Below are 17,439 nucleotides of genomic sequence, written 5' to 3'. Positions count from 1 at the left end.
CTTCTTGCCTGTCTTAGACAGTGTGCTGCTTTCTCAAACACTGCTGCAGTGAAGAAACACAAATAGGGAAATGACTAAACAAGATGTGAGAAAAAGCCAGAGACCACAAAGAAAAAACGTAAACACACAGATGTGTGTCCCCTAAAGAAAGACTATATCTGACCTAAAGTTCTTTAACATAACTATACCATTTCATTCAAAATTTTAAAATAAAAATCCTGGGGACAGGAATGATGGGCAGGACCCCACAGAGGTTTAGGTATTTTGTAGCCACTCAAAAATTTTACTTGTATGATGCCCTGAGGAGGATAGTCGCCACCTAGCAGTGTCAACAATCTAGAGGTGGCATTCTAAATAACAGATGTTCTATCTAATTGATATGCCATAAGAATAGCAGTTATGTAATAGAGCTCTACCTAAACTGCATAAACTTATGAGCAACAGAATACTCAGTTACCTCAAAGCTGCATCCTACTTTAAATTTCACTGCTATTTCAGCTGAATTCTGCACACACTGCTTAATTGTTCTAATACAGACCCCAAATCAATACTTACATGGTTGACAATAAATAAGTTCTCTTGTAAAGACTTCCGGCACTCATTGATCTTTTTAGAGCGTACATTTTTCCTCCAGACAGCAAATGCTTTCCATTTACGAAACAAAGCAAATGTTGGGATCTGGATAAGCCTCTTATAGTAAAGATATTCTTGCTCCCAGCGATCCAGTTCCAGGAATTCAACTTCTCCATCATGCATATGTGTTACCCCACTTTGACTTATTGTATAATAGTCATTCTTATTGATGTTTTCATAAGTTACAATCCTAAAGATAAATAATTGTTTAGTTACTTTTACAGAAAGAACATAAATTATAAATACAGTCTGTATTAAAAAAATATAAATCTCTACTAACAGGATCAAACTGCTTTGGTACCTTCCAAATTTAACTATTACAATTCCTTCAAAATATTCTTCAACAGATAGGTTAAACACAACTATCATGATACTTCAGTATGTATCATATTTCTACATTCCTAACCACAATGGATGTGTCGCAATTCGAAATTAAGTTCATGGCTATTGCAGTTTGGCTAGACTGAGGGTCAAAACACACTTAACTACAGGAAAACAGCATGAAGACAATATCTTCCTAAATAATGACTATAATCAGTAGAAAAATATACAGTTATACAGAATATTGGCCATCAGAGCAGATCTTCAAAGAACAGTCACTACAAAAGTCAAGTATTACATTTGGATTTTACCCTTCTAATATGTTTCACAAGCTTGCCTCAGCCCTTGTGAAGAAATGTTTTGGTCTTATGTCACAAGAGGCTACCACATATAATTACCATTACTAAGAATGTTCTTATTGTAGCCTCAAAGCACCATCAAAGAGACTTTTTTATTGTAGTATAGTAATAACATTTACTCACTGTGCCCTGAGCAATAGTGGTTAAGTAAGGCCTTGCTTGCTGAAGGAATGGTTGTTAGAAATTCTGTTGCATGTGAATTGTTGTGCCTTAGTAATTATAAGAATTACAAAACAAAATCATCAAACAGTGGACACTGGCCTAAGAGTGACCTAAAACCGCTTTAATTATAGAACTGTATGAGGTGATTTTTATATTATATTTCATATTTAAAAAAATACATATTTTGGAAAAATTACTAAAATTATGGCCAAACAGTTATTTTTCTGTAACTGACGACATAGGCCCATAGTATCTACAGCAAAGTTGTTTATTTCATTTAGAGCTTTCAGTGATGTATGACGATATCACAGCACACCGCTGTTTTGTTATATTTACTAAAATATAGAAATTCTACATTTAATGTTTTTCACAATACTTACAAACCTCAACAAAAAATCTAAGAAACTGTGCATGTCAGCTGAAAAATCAGCAGTGGCACACATGTGGGGCGTAATGTTGTATATCATATGTCCCCATTTGTTCATATGTAGATCACACAGCTTTTATGAGATTTATGCAGATATGAAATTACTGTTAATATTCACTGCTGGGTAAAACAAACATTTACATCTCTAGATATGTGGAGGCTGGCCTTCTTCTTTTACTATCATTATGATACTACTACCCAGATCTTCCTTGGGACCATGCATGCCCAACCATATCAATGTTCATTACTGCATTATCACAGCAAATGTGTAAGGTATTTGACGCTTTTCATAACTTTCCACAAGCACTTGTCAATACTTTACTGATCATATATCTCGAGCTGACAGTTTCACTGTGCCTGTTTACTAAATCATGGCAGCCTGCAAATGACACCTTGCACCCTAAGTCACAACTTATCCTTCTTGAAATATAACTGCAGTGATGGAGCACCACAACTGTGGCTCCATAAAAATGGGAAATACAGCTTTGTTAAGCACCTTCATATCTAAGAAATGTTCTTAGTAAAGTTTTTTTAACCACCCTTTACTATCATTAAGCTTAAGTCTTGCACTAGGCTACAGCATAGCAGTAGTCACCACAGAGAAACATCTGAAGAATTTTCACAGCTTAAAAGCTGTTATGTGCTTTACTGTCACATACAAAACATGAAAATGTACCAAAGTGAAGTGCCTTAACTTTTAAATGGACACTTCATTACTGCCTGCTGGAGCCACACTTACAAGATGGTGTCAAATTCCTTTACTCCAGTTTTTTTTAAGTCAAATATGTGATATACTTCAAATTGTTCATATATTTTCACAAACATCTGTCAATAACTCAAGAACCATGCATCTTACACTGACAACTTCATCGAGCATGCATACAAGCTCATGTCAGCTTGCAGATCACACATTGCTTCCTTCTGCACAACTTAGAGTTCTCTAGATATTTTTGAGCCCAACCACAGATTTCTGCCATCAGCCATATCCTGGAACACTTCCTTGATTTTCGAATCCCACGTTTTTATGACACAAATCTGATCTATCCTTTCAGACCAGGGTTCCATAAGTAGGGGATATTCCAAATGTAAGAAATCAGGAAGATGTGTCCATGAGAGAAATCGTGCCACCACGGTATGGCAGTATTCTGACAACTGTGAAAGTCTTTTTTTTTTTTTTTTTATGTATAAGGAGAATGGATCCTAACTAGTTAGAGCACATATGTTGTCACAAGCATCATCACGTGCACAGCCAGCTTCACCCCCTCTTACTGTGAAGAGATCAAGAGATTGCCTTGTGGTTATAGTAATGCCCTCATACTCAAAAGGGAAGTCTTCCATCACAGGTATAGACCCACAGTCCTCACACTGGAACAGACATAGATTCATAGATTGCTATTAGGTTAATAAACTGGGGGTCTTTCTAAGCCTGGCCAAGTTTTCCTGAAAGAATAATGATGTCCTGTATGCAAACAGGACACTGAGGGACTGGCATTTATAAACTGCTGCTGTTCGTAAGGGAATTAGGTATCAGGCCTTGTGTAAATTTCCTATTACCCATCCACTGGTCTAAGTTGCACTTAAATTGGGTAATAGACAAGCTCAGCTCCATATGGTTGGGAAGCCTGTTCCATAGGAGGGGCAGTCTCTGGGACAAATATCTTTCTCTCCAGCATGTTCTGTTTAGGTCACAGACAAAATTCAGGTCCCTAGACCTTGTATTTCTGGTAGTCTTTGACTTACAAATGTATAGGAGATTCATAAGTATGGGGTTTGCAATTTCTTGTAAGCCAAGCATAGATCACCCCTGAGCAATCAATAGCAGACTGAGTACAGAGGAAAGGGCTTTAAGGCACTCTGTGTAAGGCAGGTTTGTTACACCTTGTATTCTTTTTATAAGGAACCTCTGAGGCTGCTCTAGTTGCTGCATATGCCTGGTCAGGTACATACCAAAGGGAGCATTGCACTCTATGATTGGTTTGATAAAGGCAGAGTACAGAGGGATAATGACCTCTTTGGACCTAGATGCCATGCCTTTACTTATAAGTTGTGAAACATAAAAGGATTTCCTCACAACTGTGGCCACGTAGTGATCAAAGGTAAGGCTACTGTCTACATGCTTACCCAAATACCTGACCACTGCGTCAACTCTTAGGGGTATACTATCAACACGGTAATTAGCTGAGATTGTTGACTTCCCAAAGGGTAGAATTACGCATTTCTTAGCAGTGAGTTTAAGACCATGGCTTTGGCACCATTTCTTAGTCAGAGATAAGCCTTCATGAAGAATGCTAGTGTCTGCAGGGAAGTTGATGATAACCACCAGTTTGCAATCATCCCCAAACTTAGTCAGCCATAAACCTTCAGTGCTTGTTTCTATTTCAGAGGAAGAGATGACAAAAAGGAGTGGGCCCAGTAGGGAGCCTGGGGAACTCCACTAGTGACTGGCCCCTTGGTGGAGGTGACCTCACCATTTTTGACCTCCTGGGTCCTACAAGTGAGCCAATTGGCTATTTAGTGGGTGGTAAAAAGCTTTATAGCTAATTTAGTGAGCTTGACTATAATGCCTGAGTGAGGTATTGCATCAAAAGCCTTGGTCAGGTCAAGGTAAGCTATGTGCATAGACTTGCCCTCATCCATTACTGTGGTGATCCTCTCAAAGAAGTCCAGCAGATTTAATAGGCATGACCTTCCTTTACCAAAACTGAACTATGATGTGTCCAGAGTTTGCAGGTTACCTATGTCTCATTTATCATGTCCATGATGATTCTTTCCATGGCCACACAAATTAGCCTGTCAGACTTATGGGCCTGTAGTTACCCTCAGAGGTGATTGGACCTCCTTTGTGCAGGGGAGTGACTGTAGCCATCTTCCATTCCTTGGGCACAAATCCTGACTGTAGTCTGCAGTTGAAAAATTATTCAAGTGGACCACAAAGGTCAGGTTTCCTGCTATTTAATAAGCATCCCAGGATGTTATTGGGACTCATCAATGCAGTGTTATTGGTCTTGGAAAGTACACTAATGATCTGCTCCCTTGTAATGGTTGAGGGAATTGTGGTATGTGGTAATTTCTTTGGACTATTGGGAGAGAGTGGAAGGAGATATTTGAGCTGAACCTAACAGCAAAAAGGTTGACAGTGGTCTTTGGTTTCTCTCTTTTTAAATTTTTCCAAATCTTTTGGGTTTCTAATACCATGATGGGAATGGACCCCATTCCTATGTCAAAGTATGATTAAAGTTCATGAAATTAGTATTGTTTCAGTCTTTGATGTCAGCCAGAAGTGCTCTTTGCAGCACCTGCTTTGTGCCCAGTAATGACTCCTACAATTCGTAAAGAGCTACATGTATTGGTAACTTATCTAAATATGATTGTAGATTTGTTTTTTTATAAAACCCGTTGCTCAGAACTTTCTCTCTCTTCCTCTTCTTTCAGTCTCTAAATCCTGATATTTTATGACTCTATGTATTTTCTGTCTTGTCTTTCTGTATCACTATCACTATAGTCACTAGAGTGATCAATGCTACTTTTGTCTTCTTTTCCTGACCACTATATCTGGTTTATTTGGTTTTATTTTATCTTTTGAACTGTTGGGTGGGGTGATCCCAATGATGATGATGTTTCATAATTTTCTATGATCATTTTGCTGCATATGCCTGGTTAGGTACACACCAAAAGAAGCATTTTACTCTATGTACTCAGTGTAGGCAATGCCATTTACAATAAGTTCTGCAACAAGTTCTGAAAATTTTTGAGTATGAGGTTAATAGGTATATAGATAGAGCTGTAGAATGCTTTGTGCCTTGCCCTGAAGCTTTTTTTCTTTTTATTTAAATTTAGCCTTATTAGTATTAATCCTGCCTGTTTAGTTTTTAGATTAGTCACTACTTTTGAGGCTTTTGCTCTTTGTTCCTTGGTCAAAACTTTTTCTTTTTCTAACCAATTGATATGAGATTGTGACTCCACCAGTTTTTTTTTTTTTTTTTTTGCCTTATATTCTGAACATGAGTGACATGGCCCTATGCATATAGCTATATGTATGGCTGTGCATTGATTTTTTGTAAATATATATGCTATATGGTGCTTATTTTTTGGATTTGAGTTTTTTTGGAATTTAACCAAGGTGTCACTTACAGTTTAGAGTTTAGAATAGTTTCTTTTCTTTTTGGGTTTGATCACTTGAGTGATTTGATTTTTGATTTTTATTCACATAATACAGTATATTATGTCGTATATGATGAGGGAGGGTATTTATATTGGGTAGGATATTGCTCAAGAGTACATGAGTACAAAGTCAAGGAAAAAGATAAACTGGTAAGGAAATGGACCAGTTGTCCTGGATGTTTGTATTAATGAAGCTTAGGAAACACTGAGCAGAAGTGGTGTGTGGTGAATTCCCAAAGAAATTAGAGATCTATAGAGGATATCATCCATGAATATGATATTAGGTTGAACAGTGAGGGACACTACTAGTACTGATATAGTTCCTGGGGACATGGGGGGAGGGGGGAGAGGGAGGGTAGGTTTCAATATTATATGAGACCCTTTATAGTAAACTGCACTGCACATGAGTATCAGTGGGTCATTCACTTTAACTAGTCTGGATGTTGAGGTTGTTTTTTTTAATATAAACTCTCCCTTCTCCACCTTCCAGTTCCTCCTGGTCAGTGTCCGTGAAAGTGAAAGTAACCTTAATACCTTTGCACTGTCAGGGTCTTCTTTACACTAGGTTTCCATTACTACTATGTTGATGTTATTTACTCTCTGGGAAGAAGAAAGCATGCAGGGAGTGGATTTTCGTGTTAAGACTTCTGTTATTGAGCAGTAGCACCTTCAAATATTCCTTCACAGGTTCAGCTAAGTTGGAATGTTCATTAGTTTGGCATAGCCAAAAATGCATTATGGGGGTGGAAAAGGTATTTGCCAATATCTGAAAGCCTAGCGGGATAAATGCAGACCATCCTTGTCAAAGCAGCATGGTCTGTCATCCATGTCCTCCCAAGCAGTCAAATATTGTATCCCCTTAGACTGACACCAAAAGCTAAGCCAATTGTTAAAAATCAATAATTTTCTGTTGGCAACATGGCATCATCCTTGAAGAAGGTAGTATGCTTTTCAGTGTTAGGCTCATACCTACATGAGACACATAATCAACAATCTCAATCATGTCTTGCTTCGTATAATCAAGGGACGTATGTCGCAGGTCATCAACACCAACACGGACTATGGCAAAGTCATACTGATACCTGTGGTTCAATGACCTGAGTGCCTCTGTGACTTGACGGATCCTAGCTCCAGAAAGGCAACCTACCATAACTCTCTCCTTACTCAGTCTGGTAAGGAGAACATCATTATGCCTCACTATGGATTCAACAATGACCAGGAATTTTGGCTGTGCACTGGTTTGCCCTAAGGGCTCAGCAGTGGATACAATGTTACTATGTGTAGCTGTGGTTGGTGTTTTCATGGCGTGCTTATGTGACGGCTGAGGACCCTTTCTTTTTTGATTGTGCTGTGCAGGAGGTCTTAGTGTTTTTTAGGAAGGTTATCTGTAAGTGCCTCAGCATAAGTAGTTTTATGTGCACAGTCTTTACCCTGTGCAGTAAACGTGAGTGATGCAAATATCACTGACAGCCTCATAGGTTCAGTTTTGGTTTTATGAGAGAGTTTTGCCTCCAGTGTTAAAGTGTATTTATACCTCTCGCATGCTTTATCTGTTTTATTAAGAATAATTGGGTCATCAGTGTACATGAACAAAGTCTGTCTAGACAGTACGAGTATTTAAAGGGAAAATTGCACTGCAAGAGATTGGCGTCTACACAGAATGCAAGGGAGAAATACACTGTGAGATACTGACATCTATACAGATCACTGTTAGGTGCAACTGCCTAGAGAGCAGCAAGTCTAACTAAAGACTGTAAAAAAGGTCAAAAAGTGCAGATATTCAATAGAAAAACACTCAGTCAATGCAGCTGTGATAAAACCAATGTGAAAAACAACTGTCAAAACAGTGGATATGGTAAAGAAAGTCTTAGCTATCTCATAGGTTATGAACCAAATGTTGTGCAACTGTGACGCTTAAACAGGGGAAGAGATTTGATTAAAACAAAACAAAAAAAAAACACAAACAAGGTTTTGTGGCCAATCAAAAACAGCACACGCTTCTTTGCTTTACAAAATCATAGACCAGAAAATGACTCAGGTCCCCTCTAGTCTCACTAAAGTGGAACCAAGGAAGTTCTAACTAAAGACTGTAAAAAAGGTAAAAAAGTGCAGATATTCAACACAGAAACACTCAATTCATGCAGCTGAGACACAAACAATGTGAAAAGCAAGTGCCAAAATAGTGGATATGGTAATGTAAGTCTTCACTTTTGTGGAGTTTAGCAAAAACATGCGACACTCTTCTTCTCAAGCAGCAGGATCGTCAAACATTGCCAAAAGCCTCAGGTATATGGATTCAAATTTTAAACAAGCTAACCCCTATAGCCAATCAAATAAAGGCACAATAAGACTTAAACCAACAATTCCCAGCTCAGAAGGTCATAGTTTATCCTCTCCAGCCACAGAAGTGTAGACCACAAACCTTCCTAATGTAAAATAACTGGTTTGGAGCCCAAGTGCTTAAACCAGAAGAAAGACCAAGACACTTAGAATTACAGGCACAATAAGCCTTCACCAACAATTCCCAGTTCAGAAGGGTGGAGGCTACCCTCTCTTCCCATAAGAGTGTAGACCACTGACATATGTCCCTTATTTAATCTCATAAGCCTGGCTTCTCATGTCCCAAGTTGCTATTCAAACGTAGGTTATTTGATTTACATTCAGGGTTCCTTCCTTCTCCACCATGTAGCCAGGCTATTAACTATATGTTGTAATTAATATTCAGATGTTCTAATTTTTCTAAATGTCAGTGCAAACAATATCTCTGGATATGTTCAAATTACCCACCTTATTTCTGTATTTTTACTAGCAGCCAAGGCTCGCATGAGGTTATATGTAATCAACAGTATCCAATTCTGTTACGACATTATGAGTGCAAATATGCAAATAATTCATATTTTTCATAACATTTCACAAACAGATGTCAATAAGTTATGAATCATACCTCATGTTTATCAAATATGGCCAGTATGCAGATGATACCATGTTCTCTAATAAACAACTTACTGTTTACAATATTATTAATATTCAAGTACTAGTAATATTCGTAGCTACCTGATAAAAAATACACCTCTACATATGTTCTAGTTACCCACTTTCATTTACTACTGTTGCTTAAGTGTCTGTATGGTTCACTATTAAAAGATGTCAATTAACTTCATTACTCCATTTACACATAAAATGCAGAAAATATTTCATATTTTTCATAACTTTTTAATAACATTTGTGAGTAAGTCCATGGATGTACATCTGATGTTAATGTTTTTTCTGTACATGCTTATCAAATGTGTAGTTTACATATTACACCTTAATTACTTGTTAATGCACACTCAGGGTATTATAATTCATATCTGCATATTGCTAATATTTCTAAATGCTACATTAAACATACAAGATGATATCCCAATGTGCTCATATGGTATTTATAATAATTAGTGCTTGCTTGGGGCCACACATACAGAACAGCAATGGAGTCCATTACAGCATTATAAAGCCAAATATGGAAATTAAACAATGGGGGATCATTGCTATTCAAAAATGAGCATGCTGATTAGACAGCCCAACCAGACTGCACTTTGTAAATCGAGCATATACCAACAGAAAAAAAAGTCTGGCCGCTAAAGTACCATTGGAATATGCTATGGGGGGACACTGCAAAACAGAAAGAAAATCAGGTATGTTTCTCTTTCTTTATTTTGAAAACATACATGACTTTTCCTCTATTTCTGCACTGTCTCTCCTTAAATTTCGGCAGAATCTTGTACCTCTCAACTACCCAGATCTTTGCAGAATGTCCAGATTTTTCCCCTCATACTTTTATTCTATTCCAAATAAAAAAAAAATGTTTTCTTGCAAGCCTGAGGAGTTAAGTCACAAAATAATGAAAAACATTTAAAAAAAGTTATGTACTCATCATAACGTTCCATCTGTGTTGTCCATTTTCATTCTTCTTCAACTGTTGGGTTCAGATCCCACCCTCGGATATGACTCGGCCACTTTTTCTAGCTCATGGAAAACTAAACTCTTGAGCTCCTCCCTTACCCATAATGCACCAGTACCCTACCATACCTCAGATCTTGTTTGCTGACTTTTTTAAGTCTATATAATACTTAAGAAATATAAAGAGAGAATAGTATTTGGAGCTCAAATAAAGGAACATTGGTGCCTTTAGCCTCTTCTAATCCTTCCAGAAGTCAAAAAGGTAGGGGGTTGGAAGGAGGGAGGTAAGTTGAGGAAGAATGAAAATGGGCAACAGAGATGGAATGTTATGGTGAGTACATAACTTTATTTTTTTATCTAATGTTGTCATTTTCACTCATTCCTCCACTGTTGTGACAGAGCCCCAGCTACCTAAATCCCAGGAGGACTCTAAAGAAGGATATTTCTGAGCACCACTGAGCTGAATGCTGCTCTTCCCCTAGAGACCAGATTCAATTTGTAATGAGCAATAAAGGTATGAGGGTTAGCCCAAGTTGCAACTGCACAAATATCATCTGTAGAAGATATGGAGAGAAATACTGAAGAAGTACCACAAACCTGGTAGAATGAGCTTTTAGAGGTTTGGCAAAGACAAACCCAAATTTTGTAAACAAATGAAATATAAATGGTCAACCATTTGGCTAAAGTTACTAACTGGCTTGCCCAATTTTTAATCTGAAAAGGAGAAAATTACTGATCTGATTTCCTGAACATTTCTGTTCTATGCAGATAAAACATAACTCTCTATGAGCATCCAATAGGTACAAGCTATATGCTCCTTTGTTTGAAAGAAATTTAAAAGAAAACTGGAAGGTTAATAGTTTGATTAATATTGGATTCTGAGACCACCTTTAGAAGGAAGGAAAGATGGGTTGGTTCGTTAGAATACCCTGTCCTTATGAAAAATCAGATACGGAGGTTTAGAAGATAGAGCTTGAAGTTCTGAGACTCTTTTAGCCAATGTAATGGCCACTAAAAAGAAAATCTTCCAGGTTAATAATTTTAGTTCACACTTGGCTGATGGTTCAAATGGAGATGCGGTCAAAGATTATAAAACCAAATTTAAATCCCACTGGGGAGTGGGATCTTTAAAAGGGGGTCTAAGAAGAAAGGTTCCCCTTACAAGGGCTGACAAAGTTTGGAAGAAGCTAAAGACAAATTATTTACTTCAATGTGAAAATTAAAAATGGCAGTTAGTTATACTTATATAGTTGAAGAATTGCCACCTTTGTTAAAAATTGTAGCTAAAATCTCAAGAATTTTAGGTATTGGTGATGAAAAAGCATCATTGTCATTCTGCTGCACTCAAATAACAAACCTTTTCCATTTAATTCAGGGACCATATAGCAAAGGTCCCTGATGCAAAAACACGCTTCCCAAGTCTGTCCACCACCAGGTACTCTCTGTTTGGCAGGGGACAGTGGGACTTTCCTCATCCAAGTCCTTTTTTGTGGCCGCCACCACCACCATAGCATTGACTGGTAACCCTTTCAACCAATGAGGGTTCAGGGTTCTCCTCGGGAGGGGAAAGAATTTTGTCTGGTCTCCGCAGGATTGCCTCAGTGGAATCAGGGTTCTTCCAAGTGTGCTGCATGATGAGCTGGATGAGCTTGTCAGCAGGCAGGGACACCCAAGAGGTAGAAGGCCAGGGGTGGAAAGCCTGAAGGAACATGGACTCCTCCGGTGAAGGGTCAGAGGGCTTACAATCACCTCTCTGCTTTAACATTTCCAGGATGTCTTCAAAAGAGACATCATCAGCAGATGACCGCAGGGACCCTTCACCATCATCATAGTCCATGTCTTCAGTTAAGGACTCCTCAGGTGAGTCCATGTGCTTCCTCTTGCATGTCTTCTTTCGAGGGGGCTCCTCAGTAGGGGCCTCTGAGGAGGACTTAGAAGGGCATGTACCCTGAACATGGGTCTCTTGCGGCTTTTCTGCTTGGTGCCCTGGGGGGTGGTCTGTGACAGCTGCAGCTCAGGGGTGAAAACTGGGGTTCTGACATCAAAATAGTGTCAGAAGCAAGAGCCTTCTCCATCACGCTGAAGGCAGGCCCACCTGGAACCGAGAAAGACAACCTCAGGACCAGGGTTACACCTCACTCTGACTAACCTGCCCCCATGGGTGGAGCCTCAAGCAGGATCGGTGAGGACGCGGCTATCGGCGCCGAGGACGGAACTGAGGAGAAAGATGGCTCGGTGCCCCAGGGCAAAGCACCCATCCCCTAATCCCCAGATTGAGGAAGGTCCGGTTCAGTAGACCATAGGAGCAAACTCAGAGCCGGAGTGAGATGCACTGTAGGTGCTGAGGTGATGAGTTCCAAGAAGGATGTCAGACCAGGAGGCTTTGGAACTGAGATGGTTGTAAGAGGAGTGTAAGATGGAGTTTGTGGATAAGTCAACCCAAGTCCTGAAGGTGGATGGGTCTTAGAAAATGTGGGTATCCCCCTCACTAACAACAGCTGGTCCACAAGACGCACCATGTCGTGTTCTGACAGGCTCCTGGTGGATCTAGTCGATACTCCGGATGGGGCGTCAGGATGTTCAATGAAGGGGCTATACGCTTGCCCCAGAAACAGATCTACAGAAGGGGAGTATCGGGTCCATGGTGCAAGGTCTTCTGGCACTAAAGTCTCTAGTTTAGAGACCGGAAGTAAAGGGGTCAAATCCAGTGAAGTCGGTATAATACTTGGTGCCACAGTGGCACTCTGAACCAAAACGGTCGATTCCAAAATGGTAACTAATGAAGTAGTCGAAGGTGTGCCCTGAGCCGGAGTGGCCACAGGTGCCGAAGTCAAAATAAGCATAGTAAGGTCTACAATTGGTGCAGGAAGCAGAACCAATACCAAAACTGATGCAGGTATTGAAGGTTTAGAGATGCTTGGAACCAAGGAAGATGGAGCCGTAGAGGCAGATTTATGCTCTGAAGACAACTTTGGGAACCTTTGATTTCCCAGGCTTGCCCTGATCACCTGATGGTGAAGAGGGAACAGAGTGGGATCTGTTTTTGTCTTTAGTAGGAGAGGTTGGGACCTCCATCTCAGAAATGGCCTCTGAGAAGAGAGACTTGAGTAACCCTTTCAGAATCAGTTTATTTTTGCGCTCATTAAGAGTGCTTTGACTGAAACTCTGACAAATGTCACATGGAGGCTGCACCACTGAAAGGTGGGGCACTCCCAAACAGTATACACAGTCATCAAGAGAATCACTATTAGGTAACTTGCCATTACATGAAGCACAATGCTTAAAACCTGAAGTACCCTTCTTATCCGACATATTGACAGAAAGACACCACAGGCCAACCGTATAATCCGACTAGAACAAAGTCAAACACTGATCAAAAAGTCATAAATATAGCAATACATTGAGATGTAGAGAAAAAGAAAACACCTTACTAAAAACCAAAGCGAATAGGTTAAATGGGTAAGCTAATACCAGCTATGGTACTGAAGGAATACCACAAGGGTAAGGGAGGAAAGGCTGTACCAACAATGGTACTTGAAAATTTACCAACGGTAATAACAGGTACAGTAGAGAGAAAAAAAACAAGGTTAGAAAGAAGAAAACACACTAGAAATTCTATTCACTCAATAAAATATGAAGATATCAAAAATTTTCAGCACAAATATCAAATAAAGTTCCACTTAGCTGAGAGCTCGGCTTAAACCCGACTTTATGGCTATGCACCAAACAAGATCTGAGGTAACAGGGAGAAGGGCATTCTGGGTAGAGACTTAGTTGGAGAGTTTTTTTGGCTGGCAAGAGCTTGGTAAAAAGGCTGACTCAGTTCTGAGCCCATCAGTGATGAATGTAAAGAAGATTAACAACATCAGATAGGTACAATATAACCTCTGGAAATAATCCTCTGCACCCATGAATCTTTTGTAATCTCTAGCCAAGCTCTCTGGTGCAGGGATAAATGACCCCTGACTGCCTCCAGACATGGCCTATCAGATCTCCTTTCAGGAGTGCTGGTAGGATCTATCAGAGAAAGTGTCTCTGGACCCTTGGTTCTGTGGGCCTCCTTTGCTGTGCGGGCAGCATCTTCCATTAGTGTTCCCCCATCTGACCCTGGGGAAACTATCTCCAAGTGGATCTTGGAAGGGACCCTGGGACTTTTTAAACCTCATTTTTCAACCACCTTGTTGATTCCTAGAAAAAGCCCTTTCAGAAGTCAAAAAACATATGCCCACAGCAGACAGGGTATTACCATCCTGCTCATACCTGGATAATGTGACTTTAATCTGATACAGACAGCTCTGGGATTTTCTGATCCAAATGCTCTGAAACCAAAGGTTGGATCAGAGATGGAGACAAAATAAGCGGGGTAGTACTGATGAAGGTGTCTAGACCCGATGGGGTAGGAATCTTGAGAACCCTCATTTGAATTTGCGTTGAGAGAAATTTCCTCATCATCCTATCCATGTCTGCTTCAATCAGACTTCTGGAGGATTGAGAAGAGGAAGCAAAGCAATAGACAAGGTCTTAGAGTGGTGGTGTCTTTACAGGAAAGAAGATGGGAGACAAGAAGATTTTGGATCCAGAATCAGAGGAGATCAGACCAGCGGTGACCTATCCTTGTTCTTTTTCAGATCTGAGGGGGGTTGGATCTGGCATCATAGATTTTAGATCTGAAGTAGTCAGACTGGAGGAATTTTGTATTCGGATCCAAAGGGATTGGATCGAGTGGTTTAAATATTTTTAGAGGCAGTTCTGAGCTTATAGCTGAGCTTGGAGCAAAAGAACCCGAAGGGTCGCAGGGATGCTTTTTGGCCTCTTTTTTATCCACCTTCTTAGGGGTTTCAGCCCCAGATGTTGTATCAGAGGATGCTCTTTGTAGTAATCCTCTTAAAATCAGTTTATTCCTGCAGTCAATAAGGGCCCTAAGATTAAGGCCTTACAAATATTGCATGCAGAAAAAAAGGGAAAAAGAGAGTTAGAAAAAGGGGAAAAAGAGAAGGGAATATTACCAGCAATGGTAATTTAAAGAACTACCACAACAGTATCAGGGAAAGTAGAAGAAAAGGAAAATACCAACTATAGTGCTAATAGAATACACTAAAAAGTGTAGTAAGGGCAAGAGAGGATTCAGTTCAATAAAGAGAAAAAGGACAGATGCAAAAATTCTACTTTTATTCACAAAAACTAGTTATAGCTCAAGAGGTAACAGCGACCATGACCATATGCGAAGGTGGCAAATGAGATCTGACGTATGGTAGGGGACTAATGCATTGCAGGTAAGGAAGGAGCTCACGAGTTTAAGTGTTCCACGAACTGGAAAAAGCAGCCGAGTCAGATCTGAATCCAACAGTTGAAGAATGAATGAAAATGACATCAGATCTAGCCGTCATATCCTTCAACAAATACATGCTAAAAAACATCAACAGAGATTCTCTTTTCTCTTCTCTTGATTATACTCCAGTCTATCTGTCCTTACTCTAATGTTGTCAGAGAAGTATGGTCTGGCATGTCCAGCTCTCTCCTGGACCACTTTATGAAAGGCATGGTCTATTTCCATCTGACTATGCCCTCTCCCAATGAACTCATCCTTCAAATGTTTCAGGCCATTGTCAAATCTAGGTCTTCACAGGACAAGTGTGAGAGCCTCATCGCTTGCCCTTTCACTATATTGGTAAACAGGTGTTGGGGGTGTATGCTCTTCCTGTGTAGAAATGCTGGATGGTAACAGTTCTTCCTATGCATCTTGGTAGATAGCTTTGTTCCCTTTCTTATCACTGCTACATCCAAAAAATCAATGCTCTCAGTAGATTTTTTCATAGTGAACCTGAGAAATTCACTGCTACTGTTCAAGCCCTGGACTCGAACTACTACTACGAAAGTATCTGAATGATGTTGTTAGATAAGAACATGTATAAGATTGTTCAATTGGACATTGTGGGGATGATGAAGGAGTGTATTAATAGTACACTGCATGAATGTGTATGTATGGGGCTGATAGTCAGATGGAAACAGACCATGCCTATCATAAAGTGGTCCAGGAGAGAGGTGGACAGGCCAGACTATACTTCTCTGACAACATTAGAGTAAGGACAGATAGAGTGGAGTACAATCAAGAGTAATTGGCAAATCCTTTTGGTGGATGAGAAGATGGCTGGGTTGGTAGGTACACGAACTAGGTTTATTTATAAGAATAAGAGAACACTGAAGCAATGGTTATGTTACCCCAGGCTATACATCACTCTCAATGAAGGGCTGGCAGTTAATCATAAATGTAAAGCATGCTCTTTGATGAGTCCAGGTTTTTCAAGCATCCAGGGATGGGTCACCTATGCCAACTGAGGGCCACAGCTGATTGTAATACCAGGAATGTTATATATGTAGCATACTGCATTATATGTTTTAAATTTTATGTAGGCAAAATGAACCGCTGTCTTAGGAAATGAGCGAGGAACCATGTTTATTGTACTAGGAAAGGTTATGACTATAGTGCTTTAGCCAAACACACCTTGCAGGCAGGAGATAAGCATGTTTTCCTTTTTCAAGTTTTACATGTGTTAGTTGAGACTGACAGAATGGGGGATTTCATTAATAGGACTGAAAGTGTTGAGCTGCAATGGATTTTGAGACTTGGGGCCCACCAGGGGTATGGTTTAAATGATTCTGTCCCCTTGAGACCTGTGTTGAAATCCATGAAATTAAAATGAATGATCATGCCTCACTATGCTCTAATATCTAGTACTATTGCTTTAACTTTGAAATGAACAGGCTATTTTTTTAATGGGGTGTTTGGAGGGAATGTTTACTACTATGAATGAATAATTAGCTGTATCTTGTTGAATATATATGATGGTTCTGCACAGTGATTTTATGTCTGATGAAGCAATGTGGATCATTGTGAAAGCACTTACGTACAATAAATAATCTATGCTTTTACTTGTTACATTTCTGCCTTATTGTTCCATTGTTTTTTTATGTCTGAATCATAGTTTAATTTTCTAGAGCTGAGACTCATACTAGCTAGTCTCACAGTTGTGACATGGAGCCACTTTATCCATTAATATCAGGCTAATGAATACACAAATTGCAAATGGTAACCCATCTCAGATGTCTGAAAAATTATAACAAAAGCAGTGCCACCCCCCACCAAGAACAGATACAAATAAGAAACAAATGCAGCCAACAGTCTATCAACTTACATATTTTTGCCTGTTTACCAGAGCAATTGCAATCCACAATGACTGTACATGTGTGCTGAGTAGCAGTCGGCATGCCTAAAGCAGCGCAAACTGGGTAATGGGATAAAGAATTAGCCAATGTAACACACTACAGTCTGCTGAGAATGACAATGACGTGAGTTTATGAGATGACAATGAAATGCAGCCAATATTCTGTGCACCTATGTATTTCAGCTCATTAGTAACTCAGTAACTATAGAAAGCA

General features: G+C 39.5%; 1 protein-coding gene across 1 annotated transcript in view; it reads right to left on the bottom strand.

The window, feature by feature from the left end:
• DNAH6 (dynein axonemal heavy chain 6) overlaps window positions 1-17,439 on the bottom strand; it is a 5,071,261-nt gene that overhangs the window by 4,934,045 nt on the left and 119,777 nt on the right. The window contains exon 4 of the mRNA XM_044059309.1: window positions 556-823. Within this exon, the coding sequence (XP_043915244.1) occupies window positions 556-823 (268 nt within the window). The remainder of the gene's footprint in view (window positions 1-555; window positions 824-17,439) is intronic.

This window comes from Protopterus annectens, chromosome 17.part0, assembly GCF_019279795.1.
Source record: "Protopterus annectens isolate FY-2018-M chromosome 17.part0, PAN1.0, whole genome shotgun sequence".
Classification (NCBI taxonomy): Eukaryota; Metazoa; Chordata; order Ceratodontiformes; family Protopteridae; genus Protopterus; species Protopterus annectens.
This window is presented reverse-complemented; position numbering and strand designations above follow the sequence as displayed.